The sequence below is a fragment of the Pristiophorus japonicus genome, chromosome 14 (genome assembly GCF_044704955.1).
Source record: "Pristiophorus japonicus isolate sPriJap1 chromosome 14, sPriJap1.hap1, whole genome shotgun sequence".
Classification (NCBI taxonomy): Eukaryota; Metazoa; Chordata; class Chondrichthyes; family Pristiophoridae; genus Pristiophorus; species Pristiophorus japonicus.
Genome location: NC_091990.1, coordinates 134,052,604 through 134,077,864, shown reverse-complemented (window position 1 = coordinate 134,077,864; position 25,261 = coordinate 134,052,604). Strand labels below are relative to the sequence as shown.

Sequence of the window (25,261 nt, the reverse complement as noted above, 5' to 3'; positions counted from 1 at the left end):
TTCTTAAGACAATCCATTCATATCAGGACTTGTACTGTAGGCAAATCTACAACATAACTTTTTCTGATTTACTATTTTAGTTTGTTCAGAATAAAACTAACTAATAGTTGCTGTTGGATTGATTTGAAAGTTCCACATTGATTTCTGTTCAAGTGGTTGAAAATATTTGACATTTGAGGTACAGGCGCATTTCTTCAATGCATGTATGCAAGATCTCCCCATGATTCCACATTGTGGATGAGGTTTCATGAATTAATTTGTTGCTTAGTTGAATGTTGTAAGGTTGAACTTGTTTTGTGGGTTTATAATTTTGATCTATTTTAAACTTAGACTTGTGGCTTTGTTCTACATGCTAAGTTGCCAACATGCCATGGCGAGATAAGGTGTTGAATAGAGGCTGATTAATACAACTTCTCTGCATGCAGGCAAATTTGTGGCAGAAATTGTTGCAGGCAATGCTTGTATATCTGATTACAGAGTGACATTAGCGCAAGGAAAGGAAGCTGCTCACCCTTTAGGTTGGAAAGGGGAAGGGAAAGAGAAAAAGGCTGAAAACAAGTTGTGGGTGGGGCGGGGTTGGTGTGTAAGAGTGAGTGAGAAATCCTGCTGTGAAAGTAACTTGTCTGATCACATGGTCAATATAGATGCGAGAAGGGTACTGATACAGAATTTGGTTACTACCTCTGGTATCTTTTAAATTCAGTACAGCTGTTTTCAATTATGCGTCTAAAGTTTTTCCTTCTCTTCGTAGACGCTCCCTAGATTTATGGCCCGAGCTGTTGATGAAATCAGTGGACTGCTTGTCCTTTCATGCCAAATCCAGGCACCTCTTGTCTGATTGGCTGAAAGCAAAGGTTGTTTGAAGCTCAATGCTGATGTAAATGTGAATGTGGTTTGACTAGTTTGAGCTGTAAAGAGACAAAGGAGGTCTGAAGACTGAGAAACTACCATGGTGGGAGATCGTTTAAACCAAAGTGAAGACAGGTCATTGCTTGGACAGCAGAAAACAGGATTGAGTTACAAGATGGTTCTACAAGCTATGGGAAAAGTCCTGAGGTAGAGGAGCACTGACTTTTTGTAAAGTACTAGGGGTCTGGAGGAGGGAGAAATATGGTAAAGATTTGTTATAGTTTGAGAGTTATTTCTTCTGCATTAACTAAGGTCATTATAGCTAATTTAAGTGAGAAGCTAGATATTATTCCGTAAAGTAATTGATTTTTTTAACACTTATGCGCTGTCAAAGGCACAACTGCCTTCCACGTAATAACTAATTTGCAAACAATATAAATTGGTGTGGTATGCATGGTTGAATGTTTAGCTGAGGTCTGTAACACTTTTTTTGCGCTTGCTATAGTAAAATGAAAGCTTCTCGCACCTACATGTATGCTATACATTTTTCTTTGCACCAAATGCGGTTTAGTTTCCTGAATCGTTCTTTTGGATGATCCTATGGAAACACATTGCTGTACAAATAGGTGAAGGGAAATAGCTCAATGGTGTGGGTAGATATTTAGCTTCTCCCAAAAAACTGTCTCATTGTAAGTTATCAGTTAATCATAGAACCAAAGCTTTAGTGTTTCACTGTAGTTTGAACATTCACTGCTTAATGTTGTATGACTTAATATCTGACTAGACTGTGTTAACAGCAATGGAGTCTGTACAGTGCAACGGCTAACATTTGGTTATTTGATACTCTGCAGAGTGTAACTGAGAGACTGGAGTTCACTTTTTTCAGTTTGTGCACATGCCCTGCATGTTGAAATCTTTGAAATTGATTGAGCTTGATCTCGGGTGTTTGAAATATGACCAACGGTTGCAGCTGATTTTGTTGAACCTATTTTCTTACATAGTTTATTACATTAAATTCTTCTGTGGCAAAATGTTATTCAGTATTTCTGCAGAAATGGCCACGGGTCTGCCAAAGTATGTTGGGTAGGATCAGTTGGAAAGTAATTTAGTGTTCGTCTTGTACCACTCTCACGGGAGTTAAGTATTTGATTTATGCTGCTCAAAGTATCAGTCTCGGATCTGTAAAAATGGAATATTGGGTGGGGAGCTCAGTGTTCGTTAGTCAAAGGCTACCAAAACCTGCTTGCTAGGGGCTGGGAAAAATCGTCGCACTGCAAGAATAGGACGTGCTTATTTGTACTGCAAAAATGGTCACCATGCTCCACCCATTGTCTATGATTGGTCCCCTTGGAGGATAAGCCACACCCTGAAGTTTCACAGGAATGTGTAACTGGAACCGCCCATCCCAAGGTCTCACTGACTTTGCAAATTGTAACTTGATCCACTTTGACTTCCTGAAGCGACAGAGGACAGAGCTCCCCAGAAGACAGAAGGGCCGGCCAAAGTGCCTTACACCAGTCCAAGTACAGCCCTCCCCAGTCAAAATGCCTTACCCCAGCGCAAATGCATCCTCCCCCTCACCCCCACCATCATAGATGGGGCAGGCATTGTGTACGGATTGTTAACGGGTTTGTTGGGTATGAAGTGAATAGTGACAGTGTCGTGACTTCTGGATATCATCCACTCCAACGATGTCCCTTGTAGGGGGTTGGAAGAACATTATCCATCTTCCCCCTCCTCCATCCGTGGCTCTTCCCCCTCCCCCCCCCCCCCCCCCCCCCACCACCCGTGTCTCTCTCTCTCTCTCTCTCTCTTCCCCAGCCCCCCCCTCTCTCTCTCTCTTTCTCTCTCTCTCTCTCTCTCTCTCTCTCTCTCTCTCTCTCTCTCTCTCTCTTTCCACACCCCCCAGCCTCTCTCTTCCCCCCCCGCCTCTCTCTTGCCCCCTCCCTCTCTTCCCCCCGGCCCCCCCTTCTCTCACTCTCGCTCTCTCTTCCCCCCCCCCCCAACCAGCCTCTCTGCTACTGAATCTTTGGGTGAGCCAAATATTATTCCCAAATTTGCTCAGAGCAACTTTTGCTGAGTTCATAAATACATTGGTCGTGCAAAAGTAGAGCTATATTGTAAATGTAAGTTTGTAACATATTACCTTTCCAGCAGTAAAGTTTAAAATATAACATTAGTTTGGAAGTGGGCCATATTTCTGAGTGGTGACATGAATACTTGATGTAAACATTTTTATTTCAGTTTTGGTTTAGGACAGTGTAAATGCTAAATCATTGTGGTTGCATCAATAATTCCATTTAACAGCATGGGACGGGGGTGATTCATAGAAGCAGATTTGAGGAGGTGTTCTACCTAAAAGTAACTTATTTTCCTGCTTAAAGATTTGCATTATGCATTCTCGTTGTCCAATACTAGGATCAATTGAATTCTGACACTTGGTGATCTTTCTCGATAACATTTGCCCACTGTTCCTGTTCAAAGTTCGTGTGCTGCAGATTCCCGGGCCTCCGCTCCTTTTGTGACCCCAGCCTGCCGCTGGTGTTCTCGCGCAAGTAAGAGTCTCCATGCTGCAGCGTTGGGGGCCCCGACCTGTGTGGGAGCACTGGCAGTGGGTCGGGGCCGTGGGGGAACGGAGGTGCGGCAGCCCAGGAGCAGCGTGGAGGCGTACTACTTCAGGGAGCAGTGCAGGGGGGTGACGGCAGCGAAGAGTGACGTCATCAAGGTCCACGTGGGCAGATACAGCAGGAGCGGCGAGAGACTGTGGAGAGATGTGATCGGGGCCCAGGAGAGGCATGAGTTCAGAGCCAGAGGCCCAGGGGCAGCACGGGCCAGCCCACACTACGACATGTGTGTGCACTAGGTCCGTGCAGCAGAGCAGGTCTCCAGTCGTCTTGGATAACCCTTGCCATTGGACCAAGACCTAGCTCTTGTCAAATCGATGTAGTGGCTGGTGTGCAACGGCCACCCCATGTTAAAAAAATCCACGCACAGGCATCTTCCACCCTTTAGGATGTAATTCGGGACCTGGAATATTAGGTCCTTCATTGAAACACCTGGTAACTCATCCTTTTTTTGGCGTGGAAACAAGTCATCCACGTTTTGAATTGTGACACTTGGTGATCTTTCTCAATACCATTTGCACACTGTTAAGATTTCAAACTCTCTTGAATTCATTTCACTTTAATTCTGATAAGGTCTTCTTCCTTCTTGATTGCTTAGAGAATGTTAAAGGCACAGTTGAGATAGTGTCTTCCGACCTGCAGCAGGACTGGAGGTACATCTCATTTGATGAAGGGTGAGGTTTGTTTGATTACAAGATTTATTACCCAAACAGAATTTGTTGCTCTGGCTACCATTGTAGTAACTAACTGTGACTGATTTAATGGATCAATAAAATATACTGTGTCAGAAGTTGTCTTATGTAAATGGTGCAGCTACTGGCCTGCAGTCAAGCCCATGTTATGACCCTTTGTGTACTGAATGGATGTCTGCAGCTTGTAAAATGCTTCTTTTCCTGGAATGTTTTGGGAATGGCTGATGTACACTACCATATTCAGCATAATTTTTAAGGACTTTTAACGGCATGCTATTTCCATGTTAAAGTTTATTGGCAGGTTTCATATAGTGTGCTGTGCCATCTTCACCACCACACTGTATTCGCAGCAACATAAACTTCAAAGTGTTTTTTCTAGCTTTTAATTTACCTGAAGATTACTAAAATGGAAGTTGCAGCAGAAATGTTTCAGTACAAACCTGCAATATATGAGGTTGCTAGGGTAGGCATACCCCCTTTTTTTTAAAAACAACATAAAAATCTGCTCACATTAATTAAGGTGCACCCACACTCCAGTCTAATATCGGCACAACGCCAAAACTGCTTTGTGGTGGTGTGAAACTTTGAGTGTAAATCGGTAATCAAAGCAGAGTGAGACACTTTCCACCACAGAGGTTCGCTCAGTTTCGTTCCAGTGTCGTATCGGGCCCCGTTGCTGGATTCAGGCTATGTTGACACGGTTAACTGTAACATTGGTGCCAAACTAGGCTTTGCACCAACACTAGAATTACAATGTGAATGCACTCTCAAACTCCCGTGTGCACCTTGTGCATCCCCTTTCACCCCAGTAAAGCACCTAATTATTCCAATTAGACAAAAGTGGAGGAGAATTTAGCATTGAGCAAAATTTCAAATTATCAGATTTTAAAAGGAGTAAACTATACAAAAATGCACAAGTTCTCATCATCAAAATTCAGCCTACTATGGGCCCAAGTTTCGGGCCACGCCTAGAACGGCGCAGCCCCGACCTGGACGCCCGTTTTTCGTGCCACAAAGTGCGCCTGAAAAAAACTTCCAGATTCTCCGGCTCCCTGCTGGTCCTCTGTCCCTCGGCGCGGCGCAGCACAAGCTGCAGGGGGCGGAGCTAGGTTCCTGCGCTGAAAACAGTGCCGGGACCTCTGCACATGCGCGCTACAGTGGGCGAGCAAGTGCAGTAGCTCCAGGCGCCCGAAACTGTGGGAGGGGCCCAAAGCACGCAGCCCCTAGCCCTGGCCGAAAGGCCTCACTGGGGCTGTGTGCATAAGGCTCCTCCCACGCCCAGCTCCTGCTTCCTCCCGACCCGACTTGACTCCCGCTCCCAACACCCCCCCCCCCCCCCCCAAAGGACGCCACCCCCCCCCGACCCGATCTCCTCCCCCTCGCCAACCGATCTGCCCGCCCGCCCCACCTCCCCTCCGCCCCGACCCGCGCTCCCGACCCCCCCAGACCCCGGACCCGACGCCACCTACCTGTCAATCCAGTAAGTCTAAGCTCGAAGTCTTGGGCCCGGCTGGGCCGGCCCGTTCAGCCTCCCTCCTTTCTTTCTCTCTCTCTCTCTCTCGCCCTTCTCTCTCCCTCTCTCTCTTCCCCCCCCTTCTCTCCCCCCTTCCCCTCCCTCCCTTCCCCCCTCCCCTCCCTCCCTCCTTCCCTTCCCTCCCTCCCTTCTCACACCCCCCCTCCTCCCCCTCTCCCTTCTCTTCCCCCCGTCTCCTCCCTCCTTTCTCACCCCCCCTCCCCTCCCTGCCTTCTCACCCCCCCTCCCTCTCACCTTCCCCCTCCCCTCCCTTCTCAACCCCCTCCCCTCCCTCCCCTCACCCCCGCTCCCCTCCCTCACTTGTCACCCCCGTCCCCGCCCACCCCCTCTTCCCCACTCCACCACCCCTCCTTCCCTCCACCCCCCCTCCCCATCCTCCCCCCTTCCCTCCATCCCTCGCTGTCAGAAACACAGACACTGACAGACAGAGAGTGAGAGACACACAGACAGAGAGATAGAGACACTGACAGAGACACACTGCGGGGGGCATCCCAGCACGCTGTTGAAGGGCTCCCGGTGCTGCATTCGGTAAGTAGAAAATGTTTTATTTATTGATTTTAAAAAAAAAATTATTTCTTAATTTTTTTTGATTGGTTTATTGGTTGATTTATTGATGTTTTTATCATTTATTATTGACGATGGCTCTTTATTTGTAAAACTGAAGTGTTTAATGTTTGTAAACTCCCCTTTAAACCCCCCCCCATTCCCTACGCCTGATTTGTAACCTACGCCTGATTTTCTAAAGTGTAGACAAGGTTTTTTCGAGCGTACAAAAATCTTCACTTACTCCATTCTAAGTTAGTTTGGAGTAAGTTTTCACTGCCGAAACTTTGAAAACAGGCGTAAGTGTCCGGACATGCCCCCTTTTGGAAAAAAAAATTCTGTTCCAAAGTGAAACTGTTCTAACTGACTAGAACTGGAGCAAACTAAATGCCGAGAATTTGAATTTCTAAGATACTCCGTTCTACAACAGTTGCTCCAAAAAATCAGGAGCAACTGAGGCCGAAACTTGGGCCCTATATGCTGAAGTGTCTAATCATTTTCTGGACAACTGTAGCACACTAAGCCAGCAGAATACATTCTAAAGATCATACAATGCTGTTCTTTGACTGGGGTTGGAGCTCTTAAACACAGATTGACTTCATTTGTCTAAAGAACAAAGTAGTCACACTGCCTCTAAAAATGAGTGCGGGACTCAGCAGGTGGCCAAGGAGAGCTTCACAAAGTGCTGTAAAGTATGATCAAATGTCATGAATGTTTACGCTGAACCTTCATGACACCAAGGGGGAATAAATAAAATGTAGCTGCTGCCTGTAATAATTCCAGCTGTCTGGAGAATTCCAATCACATCAAAAGTCGACAGCTGATCAAAGGGTTGCGCAACGCGCTGGTACTCCCAATAGCGCTGGTATAACATGGTTTCACAATCTTGGGTGGTGGGTTCGGCTGGAGATACAAAGGTTGCATTTGCACACAAGCAAGGTCGAACGCCAATGGCATAAACCTGGAAGCAGTGTGTCTGGCTGCTTGCCTCTTCAGCCTGGGGGAGAATGGCATGTGGAATGCTTAATGCTGCACTTTCTTTCCTTGGGATTGTTGGTGGGCTTATTTTGAAAATTGAAATTGACCATTATTCTCATTTCTTCCATCTCCCCCACCCCATCCCATTTTTTTAAAGGATGGGTAAAGGCAGTGATAGGTTGGTTGCATTTTGAAGGTTTGATATTGAGCTGAAATAGGTTTTAGTTCATCTTGTAATGCCATGATAAACGCTTCTGCTGAGGGTTATATAGGATAACATGCAGCTGGCTGTGATTTACAAAGCAGTTTGAGGATCCACAAAACTGCTTTGAGTATTCTGAACTAGCTGCCAAGCATTGATTGTTTGAATCAGTTTGTTAAAGTATGCAGTTTTATTAATGTTTTTAAACTAGATGTGTGGTGCAAGTATGTTGAATGTATCAGAGCTGGAAGTCTGTGACTCCATATGATGGGAAGTAAATGGAAATCTTTTATATAGGAGCAAGCCATTCGGCCATTTGAGCCTGCTCCACATGAAAAGTATGCCATTAACTACTGTGTTTCCATTTGTGCATTATGGACTATTTAGCAGGTATTTGAAGCCTACTCAACAACAACAACAACAACAACAACTTGTATTTATATAGCACTTTTAACATAGTGAAACATCCCAAGGCTTTTCACAAGAGTATTATGAGCTGAAAAATTTGACACTGAGCTGCATAAGTAGAAATTAGTGCAGGCGACCAAAAGCTTGGTCAAAGAGGTAGGTTTTAAGGAGCGCCATGAAAGAGGAAAGGGAGGTAGAGAGGCGGAGAGGTTTAGGCTCCATTAAGATGCCCTCAAACAATCGACCAGTATGAAAGGAGTTGTAGTTATTCAGAAATATATGAACACTCCAGTATCTTCCAGACGAGTGAATTTGATGGAGTTACATCTGCATATTAAAATTACTGCCCTCTGGGTCTCCAGCATATCCATGCCTCTGCATCAGCTCAAGATTTAAGCAGAGATTACCTATTAAGGAAAAGATTTTTGAGAGAATTGGGAGAAAAAGGCATCTGGCAGTATTACTGTTTTTCTTCCTTGCATAATACTGAACAAGAAAAGCAGTGCACACTGCCAGAAAAATGTTATTCCCAAAAAATGCTGAAGCCTGGTATGAACAACTGGACGATGTCCAAAATGTCATAAGATGGCAAGTGGAGACTAAAGATTAGCTGTACATGAATGTTCTGAGTTAATTAGTGCTCCATTTTATTGTGGTTGGGAACCACTTCAGGAAGCAGGCACTCACTTACCAGTAAATGACCTCATCAAGTGGATCCATTACTGTACTTTCCCTTCCTTCCTCTCACTCCCGCCCCAGCCCCACCTTTCAGAGGTACGCGATTGACCTCTTCCCCATCCGCGATTGACCTCTTCCCCATCCCACCCCACCCCTCCCCCATACCTTCCAGGATTCATAGATATCATCATCTGGCCAGACCTGTGACAACCTGCAAGACATTTGCAGAAGTATATGGCCACTGGGGGTGCATTCTATAGAAATTCTGAAACTGTTGCACGTAGTTTTCTTTCCTATTCTGTGAGAACTATTGAAACATCCATTTTGGAACAGCATGTTAATTATACGTTCATCTGGAAGCCTGCACACATTACTGTTATTGGATGTTAATTTAATAGGTTTATAAAGTGCCAGTAAACTTGCTTCTTCGTCAGCGGTTGCGGGTTCAATTCCCACTCTGAACGTGAGCATGTAAACTAGGCTGACAATGTAATGTAATATGAAGGAATGCCGCATTGTTGAAGACGCCATCCTTCAAATGAGATGTAAAGCAAGGACCCATCTGTTTGTTTTTATGGTTCAGGTGGACGTTAAAGGTCCCATGAAGCCAGTCAAAGAACAGAGTATTCTCCCTGCATCCTAGCCAACATTCCTCCCCCAGCACATGATGGGCTGTTCATAGAAACATAGAAACATAGAAAAAATGTGCAGGAGCAGGCCATTCAGCCCTTCTAGCCTGCACCGCCATTCAATGAGTTCATGGCTGAACATGAAACTTCAGTACCCCCTTCCTGCTTTCACGCCATACCCCTTGATCCCCCGAGTAGTAAGGACTTCATCTAACTCCCTTTTGAATATATTTAGTGAATTGGCCTCAACTACTTTCTGTGGTAGAGAATTCCACAGGTTCACCACTCTCTGGGTGAAGAAGTTTCTCCTCATCTCTGTCCTAAATGGCTTACCCCTTATCCTTAGACTGTGACCCCTGGTTCTGGACTTCCCCAACATTGGGAACATTCTTCCTGCATCCAACCTGTCCAAACCTGTCAGAATTTTAAACGTTTCTATGAGGTCCCCTCTCACTCTTCTGAACTCTAGTGAATACAAGCCCAGTTGATCCAGTCTTTCTTGATAGGTCAGTCCCACCATCCCGGGAATCAGTCTGGTGAATCTTCGCTGCACTCCCTCAATAGCAAGAATGTCCTTCCTCAAGTTAGGAGACCAAAACTGTACACAATACTTCAGGTGTGGCCTCACCAAGGCCCTGTACAACTGTAGCAACACCTCCCTGCCCCTGTACTCAAATCCCCTCGCTATGAAGGCCAACATGCCATTTGCTTTCTTAACCACCTGCTGTACCTGCATGCCAACCTTCAATGACTGATGTACCATGACACCCAGGTCTCGTTGCACCTTCCCTTTTCCTAATCTGTCACCATTCAGATAATAGTCTGTCTCTGTTTTTACCACCAAAGTGGATAACCTCACATTTATCCACATTATACTTCATCTGCCACGCATTTGCCCACTCACCTAACCTATCCAAGTCACTCTGCAGCCTCATAGCATCCTCCTCGCAGCTCACACTGCCACCCAACTTAGTGTCATCCGCAAATTTGGAGATACTACATTTAATCCCCTCGTCTAAATCATTAATGTACAATGTAAACAGCTGGGGCCCCAGCACAGAACCTTGCGGTACCCCACTAGTCACTGCCTGCCATTCTGAAAAGTACCCATTTACTCCTACTCTTTGCTTCCTGTCTGACAACCAGTTCTCAATCCACGTCAGCACACTACCCCCAATCCCATGTGCTTTAACTTTGCACATTAATCTCCTGTGTGGGACCTTGTCGAAAGCCTTCTGAAAGTCCAAATATACCACATCAACTGGTTCTCCTTTGTCCACTTTACTGGAAACATCCTCAAAAAATTCCAGAAGTTTTGTCAAGTATGATCTCCCTTTCACAAATCCATGCTGACTTGGACCTATCATGTCACCATTTTCCAAATGCGCTGCTATGACATCCTTAATAATTGATTCCATCATTTTACCCACTACTGAGGTCAGGCTGACCGGTCTATAATTCCCTGCTTTCTCTCCCTTTTTTTAAAAAGTGGGGTTACATTGGCTACCCTCCACTCGATAGGAACTGATCCAGAGTCAATGGAATGTTGGAAAATGACTGTCAATGCATCCGCTATTTCCAAGGCCACCTCCTTAAGTACTCTGGGATGCAGTCCATCAGGCCCTGGAGATTTATCAGCCTTCAATCCCATCAATTTCCCCAACACAATTTCCCGACTAATAAAGATTTCCCTCAGTTCCTCCTTCTTACTAGACCCTCTGACCCCTTTTATATCCAGAAGGTTGTTTGTGTCCTCCTTAGTGAATACTGAACCAAAGTACTTGTTCAATTGGTCTGCCATTTCTTTGTTCCCCGTTATGACTTCCCCTGATTCTGACTGCAGGGGACCTACGTTTGTCTTTACTAACCTTTTTCTCTTTACATACCTATAGAAACTTTTGCAATCCGCCTTAATGTTCCCTGCAAGCTTCTTCTCGTACTCCATTTTCCCTGCCCTAATCAAACCCTTTGTCCTCCTCTGCTGAGTTCTAAATTTCTCCCAGTCCCCAGACTCGCTGCTATTTCTGGCCAATTTGTATGCCACTTCCTTGGCTTTAATACAATCCCTGATTTCCCTTGATAGCCACGGTTGAGCCACCTTCCCTTTTTTATTTTTACGCCAGACAGGAATGTACAATTGTTGTAATTCATCCATGCGGTCTCTAAATGTCTGCCATTGCCCATCCACAGTCAACCCCTTAAGTATCATTCGCCAATCTATCTTAGCCAATTCACGCCTCATACCTTCAAAGTTATCCTTCTTTAAGTTCTGGACCATGGTCTCTGAATTAACTGTTTCATTCTCCATCCTAATGCAGAATTCCACCATATTATGGTCACTCTTCCCCAAGGGGCCTCGCACAATGAGATTGCTAATTAATCCTCTCTCATTACACAACACCCAGTCTAAGATGGCCTCCCCCCTAGTTGGTTCCTCGACATATTGGTCTAGAAAATCATCCCTTATGCACTCCAGGAAATCCTCCTCCACCGTATTGCTTCCAGTTTGGTTAGCCCAATCTATGTGCATATTAAAGTCACCCATTATAACTGCTGCACCTTTATTGCATGCACTCCTAATTTCCTGTTTGATGCCCTCCCCAACATCACTACTACTGTTTGGAGGTCTGTACACAACTCCCACTAATGTTTTTTGCCCTTTAGTCTTCTGCAGCTCTACCCATATAGATTCCACATCATCCAAGCTAATGTCTTTCCGAACTATTGCATTAATCTCCTCTTTAACCAGCAATGCTACCCCACCTCCTTTTCCTTTTATTCTATCCTTCCTGAATGTTGAATACCCCTGGATGTTGAGTTCCCAGCCCTGATCATCCTGGAGCCACGTCTCCGTAATCCCAATCACATCATATTTGTTAACATCTATTTGCACAGTTAATTCATCCACCTTATTGCGGATACTCCTTGCATTAAGACACAAAGCCTTCAGGCTTGTTTTTTTAACACCCTTTGTCCTTTTAGAATTTTGCTGTACAGTGGCCCTTTTTGTTCTTTGCCTTGGGTTTCTCTGCCCTCCACTTTTCCTCATCTCCTTTCTGTCTTTTGCTTTTGCCTCCTTTTTGTCTCCCTCTGTCTCCCTGCATAGGTTCCCATCCCCCTGCAATATTAGTTTAACTCCTCCCCAACAGCACTAGCAAACACTCCCCCTAGGACATTGGTTCCGGTCCTGCCCGTCCGGTTTGTACTGGTCCCACCTACCCCAGAACCGGTTCCAATGCCCCAGGAATTTGAATCCCTCCCTGCTGCACCACTGCTCAAGCCACATATTCATCTGCGCTATCCTGCGATTCCTACTCTGACTAGCACGTGGCACTGGTAGCAATCCAGAGATTACTACTTTTGAGGTACTACTTTTTAATTCATCTCACTTACTATTCATGGAATCCTGCTTCAAAATCATTTAATGCATGTGAAGCACTTTGGAATGCTTCTGAAACATAAGGTGATTTATAAATGAAAGTCTTCATTTTGTTGGCATTTGCCATATGTAGAATTAATAGGTTGCAGTCTACTTCTCAACTTAATATGAATTATCTGTTAATTTTTGCAAAAAAAAATTTGCGTTAATAGTAGATTGTATTTCCTTCCAATTGGGAGAGGGTTTTAAAAAAGAAAGACTTGGATTGAAATAGCGCCTTTTACGCCCACCGGACGTCTCAAACTGCTTTACAGCTGATTAAGTACTTTTGGAGTGTGGTCACTGTTGTAATGTAGAAAATGCGGCAGGCAATTTGCGCACAAGCAAGTTCCCACAAACAGCAATGTGATAACGACCAGATAATCTGTGTATTTATTATGTTGATTGAGGGATAAATATTGGCCAGGACACTGGTGCTAACTCCCCTGCTCTTCAAAATAGTGCCATGGGATCTTTTACATTCACTTGATAGAGCAGACGGGGGCCTCAGTTTCACACAGGGACGCATTTATCAGAGTGACTATATGCACTGTTTTTTCTGCGCTTGCGTCCTCTGGACTCCGACCCGACTCCTCTCGCGCATGAAACATTGCTTCCAGCCTTTGCATTATTGCGGCCTTCTGTGGGAGAGAAAACATCGGAGGTATGGGGGAGAGAGAGAGAGAGAGAGAGAGAGACACGGGGGTGGGGGGGAGAGAGAGGAGAGAAGGAGAGAGAGAGACACGGGGTGGGGGGGAGAGAAGGGGAGAGAGAGACACGGGGTGGGGGGGAGAGAAGGGGAGAGAGAGACACGGGGGTGGGGGGGGGGAGAAGGAGAGAGAGAGACACATGGAGGTGGGAGGGAGAGAGGGACACTGGGTGGGGGAGAAGGAGAGAGAGACACGGTGGGAGGGCGAAGAGGGAGGGGGAATCGGAGGGGAAAGAGTGAACTCTGGGAAGGTGTCTCGTGTTCTTCCAACCCCCTTTACACCCACAATGGATGAAATCCGGAAGTCACAAAACAGTCAATATTCACTTCATTCCCAATAAACCTGTTAACAATCCGTGACACACACACAATGTCCCATCTGTGGCGCGGGGGAAGGGGTGGGGGGGGGGGCGGGCGCAGGTGGTAAGGTAGGGGTAATGGACTTCATAAGCTGGGGGAGGCAGCACTTGGGCGGGGTGGGGAGACAAATGAACTTGGGCTGGGGACAGGGGTTTGGGAGGCTTTTGCTGGGAGCTCTATCCTCTGTGACTGCTTGCAGGGGAGTTCTGAAGTCAGAATGGCTTGAATTACACTTTGCAAAGTTATTCAGAACTTGGGCTGGGCGGTTCCAATTACACACGCCAGAGAAACTTCTGTGTGTGGCTTATCCTCCAAGGGGACCAATCATCCAGAAACACAGTGCATATAAGCGCATCCTTTAATGTCTCATCTGAAAGATGGCACCCTGCTTAAGGGAACCTTCTGGGTCAATGGATAAGAGCATTGTGATACTGAGTCACTTGGGCAGGGAAGTATTTCCTTAAATATACAACTGCACAGAACCATTGGATATTTGGAATTCCAGATGTGATGGGCACCTGATCTTGGTTTGGTTTTTGGGGAGGATCAAACCAGAGAGAATGGGCCTAACTATCTGCTGCTATATTCACCTCCCAGCAATCAGCTCGAGCGGCACTGGAAGAGCCTTGGGAGCAAGCTGACTACTCTGCTGTCGAGGGAGTTGAATGAAATAGGGTGCCTGTACAAGATTGTTATTTAAATAGGAAATTACATTTAAATAGTTTGAGTTTTAAGTTGAGCTTTGTGCTGCCAATGTTCTCGTATTGTACCGTTATACACTGTCCCAACTATTTTCCCCTGGACTCTTTACTAGTTGATCAATTTCAATGGAATCAATACTAAATGGTATCCTTCCATTGAATTGATTGGAATATAAAAATATATGGAATAATTTGGTTAAAATATGAATGTTTTATTTGAATTCACTCAAGGTAACATTTTACACTACATCTTGGACAATTTCCTATATTTATTCAGATTAAATTGCATGAAGGAGTGTTGCTTTCTCTATGTGCAGCATCCACAATGTCTTGAGATAGCACTGTAGTACCACTGACATTTACAGTATTCTACTTAAAATAAATGCAAAGTAAATTCTCATGTTCACTTAACATGGCAATTGGTTGCACAGTGGTTGATAAATGTAGTGGTCCAGTGTATTTAAATCTTAACGTGGGCAACTTTCCATATGAAAGGGTGTACTATAAATATAGAGTAGAATGGATGGAAAGATCAAGAAAGAATCTGCAGAACAGCACCTGGATCACTGAGTCTTTGCGGCTGATGTGTGTGGAAGAGATTGATTTAGATAGTGAAAGACTTGCGATGTACATCACCAGTTTGATTTTTGCAAGGATGTGGAGGAATTGTGTGAGTCAGCTGCTCTGAAGTAATTTGAGCTTAATGTAACTACTGAACTACTGTACTAATGAATTCTATCTCAGTCATGGAACATTATAGCTTTAGTGTCATTCTTGTGAGCTGGGCATCTGTAGTGTAGGCCAATCGGCTAAGGCTGAATAATGTAAATGGTCAAAAATGCTGGATTTTACTTGCCGAACATTTGAGGATTAGATGCGATGCTAAGAGTTCAACATAATATACTGCTCTAGCAATACAATTTGCTTTTGATAAAATAGAATCTAGCACAAAAGCAGTGTGTTCTGATTTGCTGTTTGATAGGGTTATCATGAAGGACAACCTTTCATTTGGATATAATAAAGCAGGAAGTGGGGCGAGGAAAGCTGGTCTTAATGTACCGTAATTATGTTATTTGGTATATTCTGGGAATGGAATAGTATCTTGGCATTGCTCCCCATTCCCATACTCATTTTGTTTTTCTTTAGATTTCATTGTCTTGCACAACAGTATGTAGTATGTTGAATTCCTTTTGTGATATTTATGTAAATGTTATGAATGTTTGAGACTACAAAGTAAATTGTACTTATTGTCGAATTGAACCTTGTCCAATCCCAGCCCCATTCAATTAATCTCATTTGTTTTTTAGGAAGTCGAAGACTAAGCCAAACGGTAAAAAAACAGCTGCAGAGGAGAAGAAATTGTATCTGGAGCCTGAATATACCAAAGCCAGAATAACAGATTTCAACTTTAAGGAGCTAGTGACTTTGCCACGTGAAATTGACCTTAATGAATGGCTAGCCAGCAATAGTAAGTTCTGATTCACTAATCCATTTTAAAATCTTAGCCAATGTTAACGTAAGTGAAGAGGGATGGGAGGAGACTTGTGTGGAGCATAAACATGGGCAAGGGCCAGTTGGGCCGAATGGCTTGTTTCTTTGTTGTACGTTCTCTATATCTGAGCTGCAAACAAAATCTGAGTGCAATTCGATCCATACGGGCAAATCCTCTCCTAATGGGAGTTTGATCCTTGGTTTGCTGAATGAACTGCCCTTTGCTGCGTCAGTGGTACTGCATGACCGTCGGTTTTGGCATCCCGCAGTTGGGGAGCAGGAAATTGACCGGGGTTTACATTCTTGCTGAAAGTGTCCGAGGATTGTGCTTGTCTCTGCCGCTGGTGGTTGTATTGTCTTACTATTCAGGCTCACGTGCATCATTGCCACATAGGTATGGTACTGAAAGGTGCCCAGCATCTTCAGAACCATACACCAGCTAAGACCTTCAGGACAAAGGGAAGAAAATTAGCAAGGGAAAATTACCTATGTGAGAAAATTCTAGTACTAACCGCAATGTCTTAATATCTCAAATTTCACAGTGCAGGCGGCCATCGTATACAGGGAAGTGTTCGTCTATCTTAAAAAAAAAATTCCCTCTCCCATTCCTCCTTCCCCTTTCCCTGCCAGCTTTTATATATATTTATTAACCTTTTCTGTAAATTACACTTTTTAATTAAATGTTGATTAAAATATCCTGGCCAGGTACAGAATTTTAAAGCTAGCATTTTAGTGAAAACTGTATGCAGTAGTTTCTTTGTCCATGAGTTAAATGGTTTTAAAAATGGGAACACTTCTATCTCGCACACATTCTAGTCTGCTTGCTGCAATGCCATCTGTTGGTCACAAAATATTTGATAATTTTACATCAATTAGTAGGCAATGACAAAAACACCATGGCTCTTCATTGATCACATTTTAGTGTGTTGGATATAATGCATCTTGAGCAATTGCTGTGCAGCACTTCTCTGTAAATTCTGTGACTTGTGATGTCAAACATAAATGCCACCATGTAACATTTTTCTTTTCCTCCCAATTCCTTAGCAACAACATTCTTCAATCACATAAACCTACAGTACAGCACCATCTCTGAGTTCTGCACTGGAGATACGTGTCAAACGATGACTGTGTGCAATACGTAAGTATAATGTGGGTCAGAGGACAGATTATAAAGGCCATTGAAATATTTGGGCAAGTGTTGATGCTCCAAAATCTCACATTTCTGTATGAATAGTCAGTGATATTGTGTGTTTGCCGTCTAATTCCCTGAAGTGCTACTTATTTCATAGTGTATTTGATCATTTTAAAATCATACGGTGACACAACAGAAAAATAGCAGTAGACCCTTGTATTGTCTTGGGACTGGTCAAAACTTCATTATTCAACTGTAATTTTAATGATTGCAGTTTTCCTTCAATTTGTTCATTTAATAGTTATTCGATACATACTGTATCGTACTGTATCATACAGAAGACACCTCATCGCTGGAGATATATCACCAACGATGTCTCCGCAAGATCCTACAAATCCCCTGGGAGGACAGGCGCACCAACATCAGTGTCCTCATCCAGGTTAACATCCCCAGCATTGAAGCACTGACCACACTCGGATCAGCTTCGCTGGGCAGACCACATAGTTCGCATGCCAGATACGAGACTCCCAAAGCAAGTGCTCTATGCGGAGCTCCTTCACGGCAAACGAGCCAAAAGTGGGCAGCAGAAACGTTACAAGGACACCCTCAAAGCCTCCCTGATAAAATGTGACATCGCCACTGACACCTGGGAGTCCCTGGCCAAAGACCGCCCTACGTGGAGAAAATGCATCCGGGAGGGCGTTGGAGCACTTCGAGTCTCAACGCCGAGAGTGTGCAGAAATCAAGTGCAGTCAGCAGAAAGAACGTGCGGCAAACCAGTCCCACCCTCCCTTACCCTCAACGACAATCTGTCCCACCTGTAACAAAGTCTGTGGCTCTCGTATTGGACTGTTCAGCCACCAAAGAACTCACTTCAGGAGTGGAAGCAAGTCTTCCTCGATTCCGAGGGACTGCCTATGATGATGATGTAAAAGTCACTTGTTCCATTTGAGAGATCTTGGAGACAGAACAGTCTGAGGAAAGGACCTGCATTTTGTGAATGTTAATTTCTACGAGTAATAGAATGTATGGATGATATGACTGATGTTAGTCCCTGGAAATTTATGTACACATTTATATTTTCTAAAATTTGCTTTACAACAATAACCGTTACCATTGTGACGAGGCTGTGGCATTATATTAGCTTCACTGGGGCAAAACATAGAAACATAGAAAATAGGTGCAGGAGTAGGCCATTCGGTCCTTCTAGCCTGCACCGCCATTCAAGGAGTTCATGGCTGAACATGCAACTTCAATACCCCATTCCTGCTTTCTCGCCATACCCCTTGATCCCCCAAGTAGTAAGGACTTCATCTAACTCCTTTTTGAATATATTTAGTGAATTGGCCTCAACAACTTTCTGTGGTAGAGAATTCCACAGGTTCACCACTCTCTGGGTGAAGAAGTTTCTCCTCATCTCGGTCCTAAATGGCTTACCCCTTATCCTTAGACTGTGTCCCCTGGTTCTGGACTTCCCCAACATTGGGAATATTCTTCCTGCATCTAACCTGTCTAAACCCATCAGAATTTTAAACGTTTCTATGAGGTCCCCTGTAATTCTTCTGAACTCCAGTGAATACAAGCCCAGTTGATCCAGTCTTTCTTGATAGGTCAGTCCCGCCATCCCGGGAATCAGTCTGGTGAACCTTCGCTGCACTCCCTCAATAGCAAGAATGTCCTTCCTCAAGTTAGGAGACCAAAACTGTACACAATACTCCAGGTGTGGCCTCACCAAGGCCCTGTACAACTGTAGCAACACCACCCTGCCCCTGTACTCAAATCCCCTCGCTATGAAGGCCAACATGCCATTTGCTTTCTTAACCACCTGCTGTACCTGCATGCCAACCTTCAATGACTGATGTACCATGACACCCAGGTCTCGTTGCACCTCCCCTTTTCCTAATCTGTCACCATTCAGATAATAGTCTATCTCTCTGTTTTTACCAGCAAAGTGGATAACATCACATTTATCTACATTATACTTTATCTGCCATACATTTGCCCACTCACCTAACCTATCCAAGTCACTCTGCAGCCTCATAGCATCCTCCTCGCAGCTCACACTGCCACCCAATTTAGTGTCATCCGCAAATTTGGAGATACTACATTTAATCCCCTCGTCTAAATCATTAATGTACAGTGTAAACAGCTGGGGCCCCAGCACAGAACCTTGCGGTACCCCACTAGTCACTGCCTGCCATTCTGAAAAGTCCCCATTTACTCCTACTCTTTGCTTCCTGTCTGACAACCAGTTCTCAATCCATGTCAGCACACTACCCCCAATCCCATGTGCTTTAACTTTGCACATTAATCTCTTGTGTGGGACTTTGTCGAATGCCTTCTGAATGTCCAAATATACCACATCAACTGCTTCTCCCTTGTCCACTCTACTGGAAACATCCTCAAAAAAATTCCAGAAATTTTGTCAAGCATGATTTCCCTTTCACAAATCCATGCTGACTTGGACCTATCATGTCACCTCTTTCCAAATGCACTGCTATGACATCCTTAATAATTGATTCCATCATTTTACCCACTACCGATGTCAGGCTGACCGGTCTATAATTCCCTGTTTTCTCTCTCCCTCCTTTTTTTAAAAAGTGGGGTTACATTGGCTACCCTCCACTCGATAGGAACTGATCCAGAGTCAATGGAATGTTGGAAAATGACTGTCAATGCATCTGCTATTTCCAAGGCCACCTCCTTAAGTACTCTGGGATGCAGTCCATCAGGCCCTGGGGATTTATCGGCCTTCAATCCCATCAATTTCCCCAACACAATTTCCCGACTAAGAAGGATTTCCCTCAGTTCCTCCTCCTTACTAGACCCTCTGACCTCTGTTTATATTGTTAAACATTATCTGATTACACAAAAGGGGAGAAACTCCTAAATGTTCTGACTTAGCAGCTACTTAAGGCCAACATTAATTTGCGATTTAAAAAAAAAATAAATATGACCTTAAATCTAGGTAATCCAATCCTTGTAATTGAGGGATTGTGGAACGGTTTAGCCACAGTTGTTTTTCAACTGGACATACCATGAAAGAGTGCGTACGTATGAAGATAGTTGTGGACTTTGATAGGACTTTTGAAGGAAATGAACTGATCACTTAAAGCAATAATTAGCCCAATACTTCCTAATGTCATGGTTCATACAGCTTCCTTTATTTCTTTGTGGTTACAACTATTTGTGATTGCATCATTTCTGCTCATTTTCATCTACAAACCCCTTTAACAGTAGTTGATTTTGGTTTTGTAACTGAGCATTTTTTGTTCAATATAATTGTACTCGTTCAGATGATGATTGTAGAATTGTGACAAAGTAGCAAAATATTAAACAAGTCAATGTTACAGCACCTGCTTATCTGTGAGCCCTTAGACATTGCTCGTCTCACGTAATGTTAAATTCTAGGTTGTCCTTTCCTAGAATTTAACATTACGCTGTGTTCCATCTTTTCTACCATGAACACATAATTTAGTGAACAGGCATCTGTCTTTGCCATTTGGTGCAATGGCAGCAGTTTTTCCCTTTCACTTTGTTCAAAACAGAATCAAAACTCAGAGGAGGGTGTGTACTCAAGATGGAATGAGTGTGATAACTTAATACCTATTTTGTAACATCATAGATCATAAGCTTTTTTCCTTTTGAAGTGTTACAGCTGCAGGTAGAGATTGATGTATTGTTAGATTTTTGTAAAGCAAAGAAAAAAAATCACATGCCCTCGGGTAATTGTGCAAGCTCTCGCCTAACACCTGGTATGAGGGAGAAACAAGCCAATTCTTACTTAAATCTGTTGAGGTCGAGGAACTTCATTCATTACATTACCCAGTTGTAAATGTTAAACTAGATTTTCTTGAGCATTGCATAGATTATCTTCAAGCTCAGAATGTGCATCTTTCTCTAGATTCCCGCCTATCCTCCGAGCTCATCTTGTCCATGAAACTCGACTCTGGTCTCTTGGCCCCATTCCCACTAAATTTCTGACCACCAACTTCCCTTCCTGGCCCTGAACATTGTAAGCGGTCCCTTTCTTAAGGTACTGTTCCCATCCCTTTCAAAACCACAATCATCACGCACGTTAGAAAACAAACCCTTAACCCCTCTCTCCGTGCAAACTACCATCCCAACTCCAGCCTCCCTTATCTCTGCAAACTCCTTAAACATATCGTCACATCCTAAATATGTGCCCCCCACAACTCCATGTTTGAATCTCTCTAATCAGATTCTGCTTCTTAGACAGCACTGAAACAGTTCTAATCAGAGTCACAAATGACATCCTCTGTGACTGATTACGGTGCACTAAGCTGCTTTGTCAGTCTCCCAATGCCTAAAATGTTAAATTCTCTCTGTTTCAAATCTTTCTGTGGCCTTGCCCCCTCCCTATCTCTGTAACTTCCTCCAGCGCTACAACTCCATTCCACCATACTATTTCAACATCGCTATGAATCTGCCCTCTGGTGCATGCCCCCCAATACACCTCCGCCCCCCTTCCTTTTACCCCACTATTTTGCAGGTGTGCATTCAGCTACCTAGGCACCACACTTGAATTTCCTTCCTAAGCTCTTCTGCCTCTTCACCTCCCTCCCTAAAACCCACCTCTTGGGGTCTTAATGTTTGGTCACCCCTCCTCATCTGTTTCTTTGGCTTTGTGTCCATTTTTCCTATACCTCTGTTAAACATAGACATAGAAACATAGTAGGCAATTCGGCCCTTAGAGTCTGCACCGCCATTCAATATCATCATGGCTGATTCTCTATCTCAACACCATATTCACGCTTTTTCACCATGCCCCTTGAAGCCTATTGTTTCTAGAAATCTATCTATCTCCCTCTTAAATATATTCAGTGACTTGGCCTCCACAGCATTCTGTGGTAGCGAATTCCACAAGTTCACCACCCTCTGAGTGAAAAAATTTCTCCTCATCTCGGTCCGAAATTTCCTACCCCGTATCCTGAGACTGTGACCCCTTGTTCTAGACTTCGCAGCCAGGGAAAACATCCTCCCCGCATCCAGTCTATCCAACCTAGTCAAAATTTTATGTTTCAATGAGATCCCCTCTCATTTTTCGAAACTCTAGTGAATATAGACCTAGTCGACCCAATTTCTCCTCCTACAGCAGTCCTGCCATCCCAGGAATCAGTCTGGTGAACCTTCGCTGCATTCCCTCTATGGCAAGTATATCCTTTCTTAGGTAAGGAGACCAAAATTGTGCACAATACTCCAGGTGCGGTCTCACCAAGGCCCTGTATAACATCCTTGCTCCTGTACTCTCATCCTCTTGCAATCAAGGTCAACATACCATTTGCCTTCCTAACTGCTTGCTGCACCTGCATGTTTGCTTTCAATGACTGGTGTACAAGGACAAGGTCCCTCTGTACATCGACACTTCCCAAGCCTCACCATTTAAATAATACTTTGTCCTTATGTTTTTCCTACCAAAGTGGATAACTTCACATTTATCCATGTTATACTGCATCTGCCATGTGTTTGCCCACTCACTCAACCTATCTAAATTGCCTTGCAGCGTCTTTGCATCTTCCTCACAACTTAAGGCCCTTGGGAATATTTTCTACATTAAAGGCACTATATAAATGTAAATTGTTGATTTGAGCTAATTAACAAGACTGCCTTCAATCAGATTATGACTTTCATCTCTATACAACATCGTTTCAACTAAGGACCTAAAGTGCTTGGGTTGCCACCAGTGCTGTTCTATACCAGTGCTGCTCTAACTGCTCTTATCTGCAGAGAGTTTTCACCAGCCAGAGAGGAAAAACGTGGCCATGGTTACAAATTCATGGCCTCATTTGACTCCTGCTCAGTTTCAGCTACTCCTACTTGAAATCTGGGTCATTATAAAGTCAAGCTGAAGAACAGAAACAGTGCTCCAGCACGTTCCACAATGGTGCATGCCTGAATTTAAGAGTACATAGAAACTATAAGTAAGTACTGAGCTTGTGAGAGTTGTGTTTTGCCTTTGCCAATATGTTGTTTGGATCCAGTAAATGTTACACTAGTGGCATCTCCACATCTAATACATTTATTTCTAACTGCATAATCAAAATAGTCATCATTCGTGCTGTTTGTAGCTGCAAATAAGTGTTCCTTGTGAAATTGCTCCTGTTGAGCATTATGAATAAAAGCCGCCTTGAACTGAAGAATGAGTGGGGAAACAGTTTCTTTCTATCCTATGAGCTGGAGCAGTTTGTCAGCTGCTGCTTCAAGTAGCTTGGCTGAAAATGAATGAAACTGGATACGTTATTTGAGTTGAAATAATGGCCAATGAGGGGGCCTGTCTAGGTTCACTGCCCTGCTGTTAAAGTTGCCACAGTTTCAGGTTGATATTTTGCAGAGATTCTAATTGAACCGAAGTTTCTCAGATTTGACTTTGTTCCAGATCTCATTGAAGCCCTCGTGTCTGCAGGCTTTGGTTTTCATGATTCATTATTTTTCTATAAAGAGCTGCTGCTAAGTTGATGCTGCTGACATTTATATATTTGCCTTGCATAATTTTCCATTTGGCTTCAGTTCAAATTTGATCTCCTGATGAGTGCAGATCAATGATGTGAGCAGGTTAGTCAAACGTGTTCGTGAAACCAAATAACTGCCTGTCAGCAGAACTCATGGTACTGGCTGGTGAAAGGTTTTAAAAAGTGAGTTGTAGTCTTTATCTAAATCAGATAAGAACCTGTCTCAAAGATGAATCTTGTTTGTAATTTATGATTTGTGGAAGCTTCTATGCTAGCCAATTTCATGTTAAAACCTACAATTGAATAAAACAAGTTGCAAGCCTAGATTGACTTGATTTCTGAGTTTGCTAAACAGAGTCAAATACTTGGCATTAGTAACTATGTACTGAAATGGTGAAAGCAGGTGGTTCTGTCAGAGAAATATACCAATCTACTTAAAATTGCAGGGCCTTTAGGTTTCCCCCTTTTTCTCTCCTCCTTCCCCTGTCCCTATTCCATTTTATCTGATAAGACAGGCAGATAACCAATTCTTGAAACTTTGCAAATATAACTCTTGTTCTTTACCTGGCCCGTATGTGAAGAGTGGTACAGGTTTACTTTCTCAGACTTGCTCTTCTTCAGGGGGAGCTCTTGGACTGTCCAGCTGAGACCTGCAACATGTTGGGGAATGAAGATAAACCTCGTCATAAAAATTTACAACACAGAAGGAGGCCATTTCAGCCCATTGTGTCCACGCTGGCCCACAAAGAGCTATCCAGCCTAATCCCACTTACCAGCTCTTGGTCTGTAGCCCTGTAGGTTAGGGCACTTCAAGTGCGCATCCAAGTACTTTTTAAATGTGGTGTGGGTTTCTGCCTATCCCACCCTTTCAGGCAGCGAGTTCCAGACCCCCACCACCCTCTGGGTGAAGAAATTTCCCCTCAAATCCCCTCTAAACCTTCTATCAATTACTTTAAATGTCCTATGGGATCAAACCTTAATTCTGACATTGTTGTATCCTCTGTTTCTACAAAGTAGTGTTCACCTGGGATTGCTTGCATACTAGCTCTAAGGATTAGAAATCGTTTAGGCAATTTTCAAATCATTAAACTAACGAAAACACTAAACATGTAATTGAGAGTTGGTTAACCGGCATGAGGAGCATTGGTGCTTTGACTGGAGATATTTGTTTCCAGTGATCTGACATTCTCCATCATCTCTAATGGGCTAACCTCAAAGATTAATGCTCATGTTTTCTCTAACATGGTCCATCTTACTGGGTTCCACTGCATGGTGATCATTTCACTGCATTGATTCAATTGCTCTTTCCCTACTGACTACCTTCATGCACCTTCTCTGTTGGAAGGTGCTGTTTACAAAGTTCTTTATCCAATGTGTGTGCTTCCCTTGATATGAGGAATAGGCCTCTACTTAAAGACACAGCACTCCAGGCCGGTTAAGAATATACAAGTACAGTTGGATTTGAACATCCATTTTTGATGAGGGTTGGAACATAATGGTGTGAAACTTGTACATCTTCACTTGTATCGGGCATTGCAGTTCGACATCGAAAGGACTTTTTATCAGACTTGGCTTGTACATTGGTAGAAAGCAGGGCACACCACCAAGTTGCTAAAATACATGCCTACAGGATTCAATCATAGAAACATAGAAAATAGGTGCAGGAGTAGGCCATTCGGCCCTTCTAGCCTGCACCGCCATTCAATGAGTTCATGGCTGAACATGCAACTTCAGTACCCCATTCCTGCTTTCTCACCATACCCCTTGATTCCCCTAGTAGTAAGGACTCCATCTAACTCCTTTTTGAATATATTTAGTGAATTGGCCTCAACAACTTTCTGTG

General features: G+C 43.8%; 2 protein-coding genes across 7 annotated transcripts in view; one reads left to right on the top strand and one right to left on the bottom strand.

The window, feature by feature from the left end:
* The window catches only part of LOC139280119 (MOB kinase activator 2), a 213,393-nt gene that overhangs the window by 170,752 nt on the left and 17,380 nt on the right, over positions 1 to 25,261 (top strand). For 5 of the 6 annotated variants that reach the window (XM_070899641.1, XM_070899639.1, XM_070899637.1 and 2 more), the window contains 2 exons: positions 15,633 to 15,793; positions 16,861 to 16,954. In XM_070899641.1, the coding sequence (XP_070755742.1) occupies positions 15,633 to 15,793; positions 16,861 to 16,954 (255 nt within the window). Of the gene's footprint in view, positions 1 to 890; positions 1,057 to 15,632; positions 15,794 to 16,860; positions 16,955 to 25,261 lie in introns of those variants that run through there. The other variant, XM_070899636.1, reaches the window with a different exon arrangement.
* Positions 16,138 to 25,261, bottom strand: part of brsk2b (BR serine/threonine kinase 2b) — a 927,534-nt gene continuing 918,410 nt past the window's right edge. The window contains exons 18-19 of the mRNA XM_070899634.1: positions 23,983 to 24,068; positions 16,138 to 16,262 (exon numbers count right to left, since the gene is read on the bottom strand). Coding sequence (XP_070755735.1) covers positions 16,239 to 16,262; positions 23,983 to 24,068 — 110 coding nt within the window. The 3' untranslated portion in view covers positions 16,138 to 16,238. The remainder of the gene's footprint in view (positions 16,263 to 23,982; positions 24,069 to 25,261) is intronic.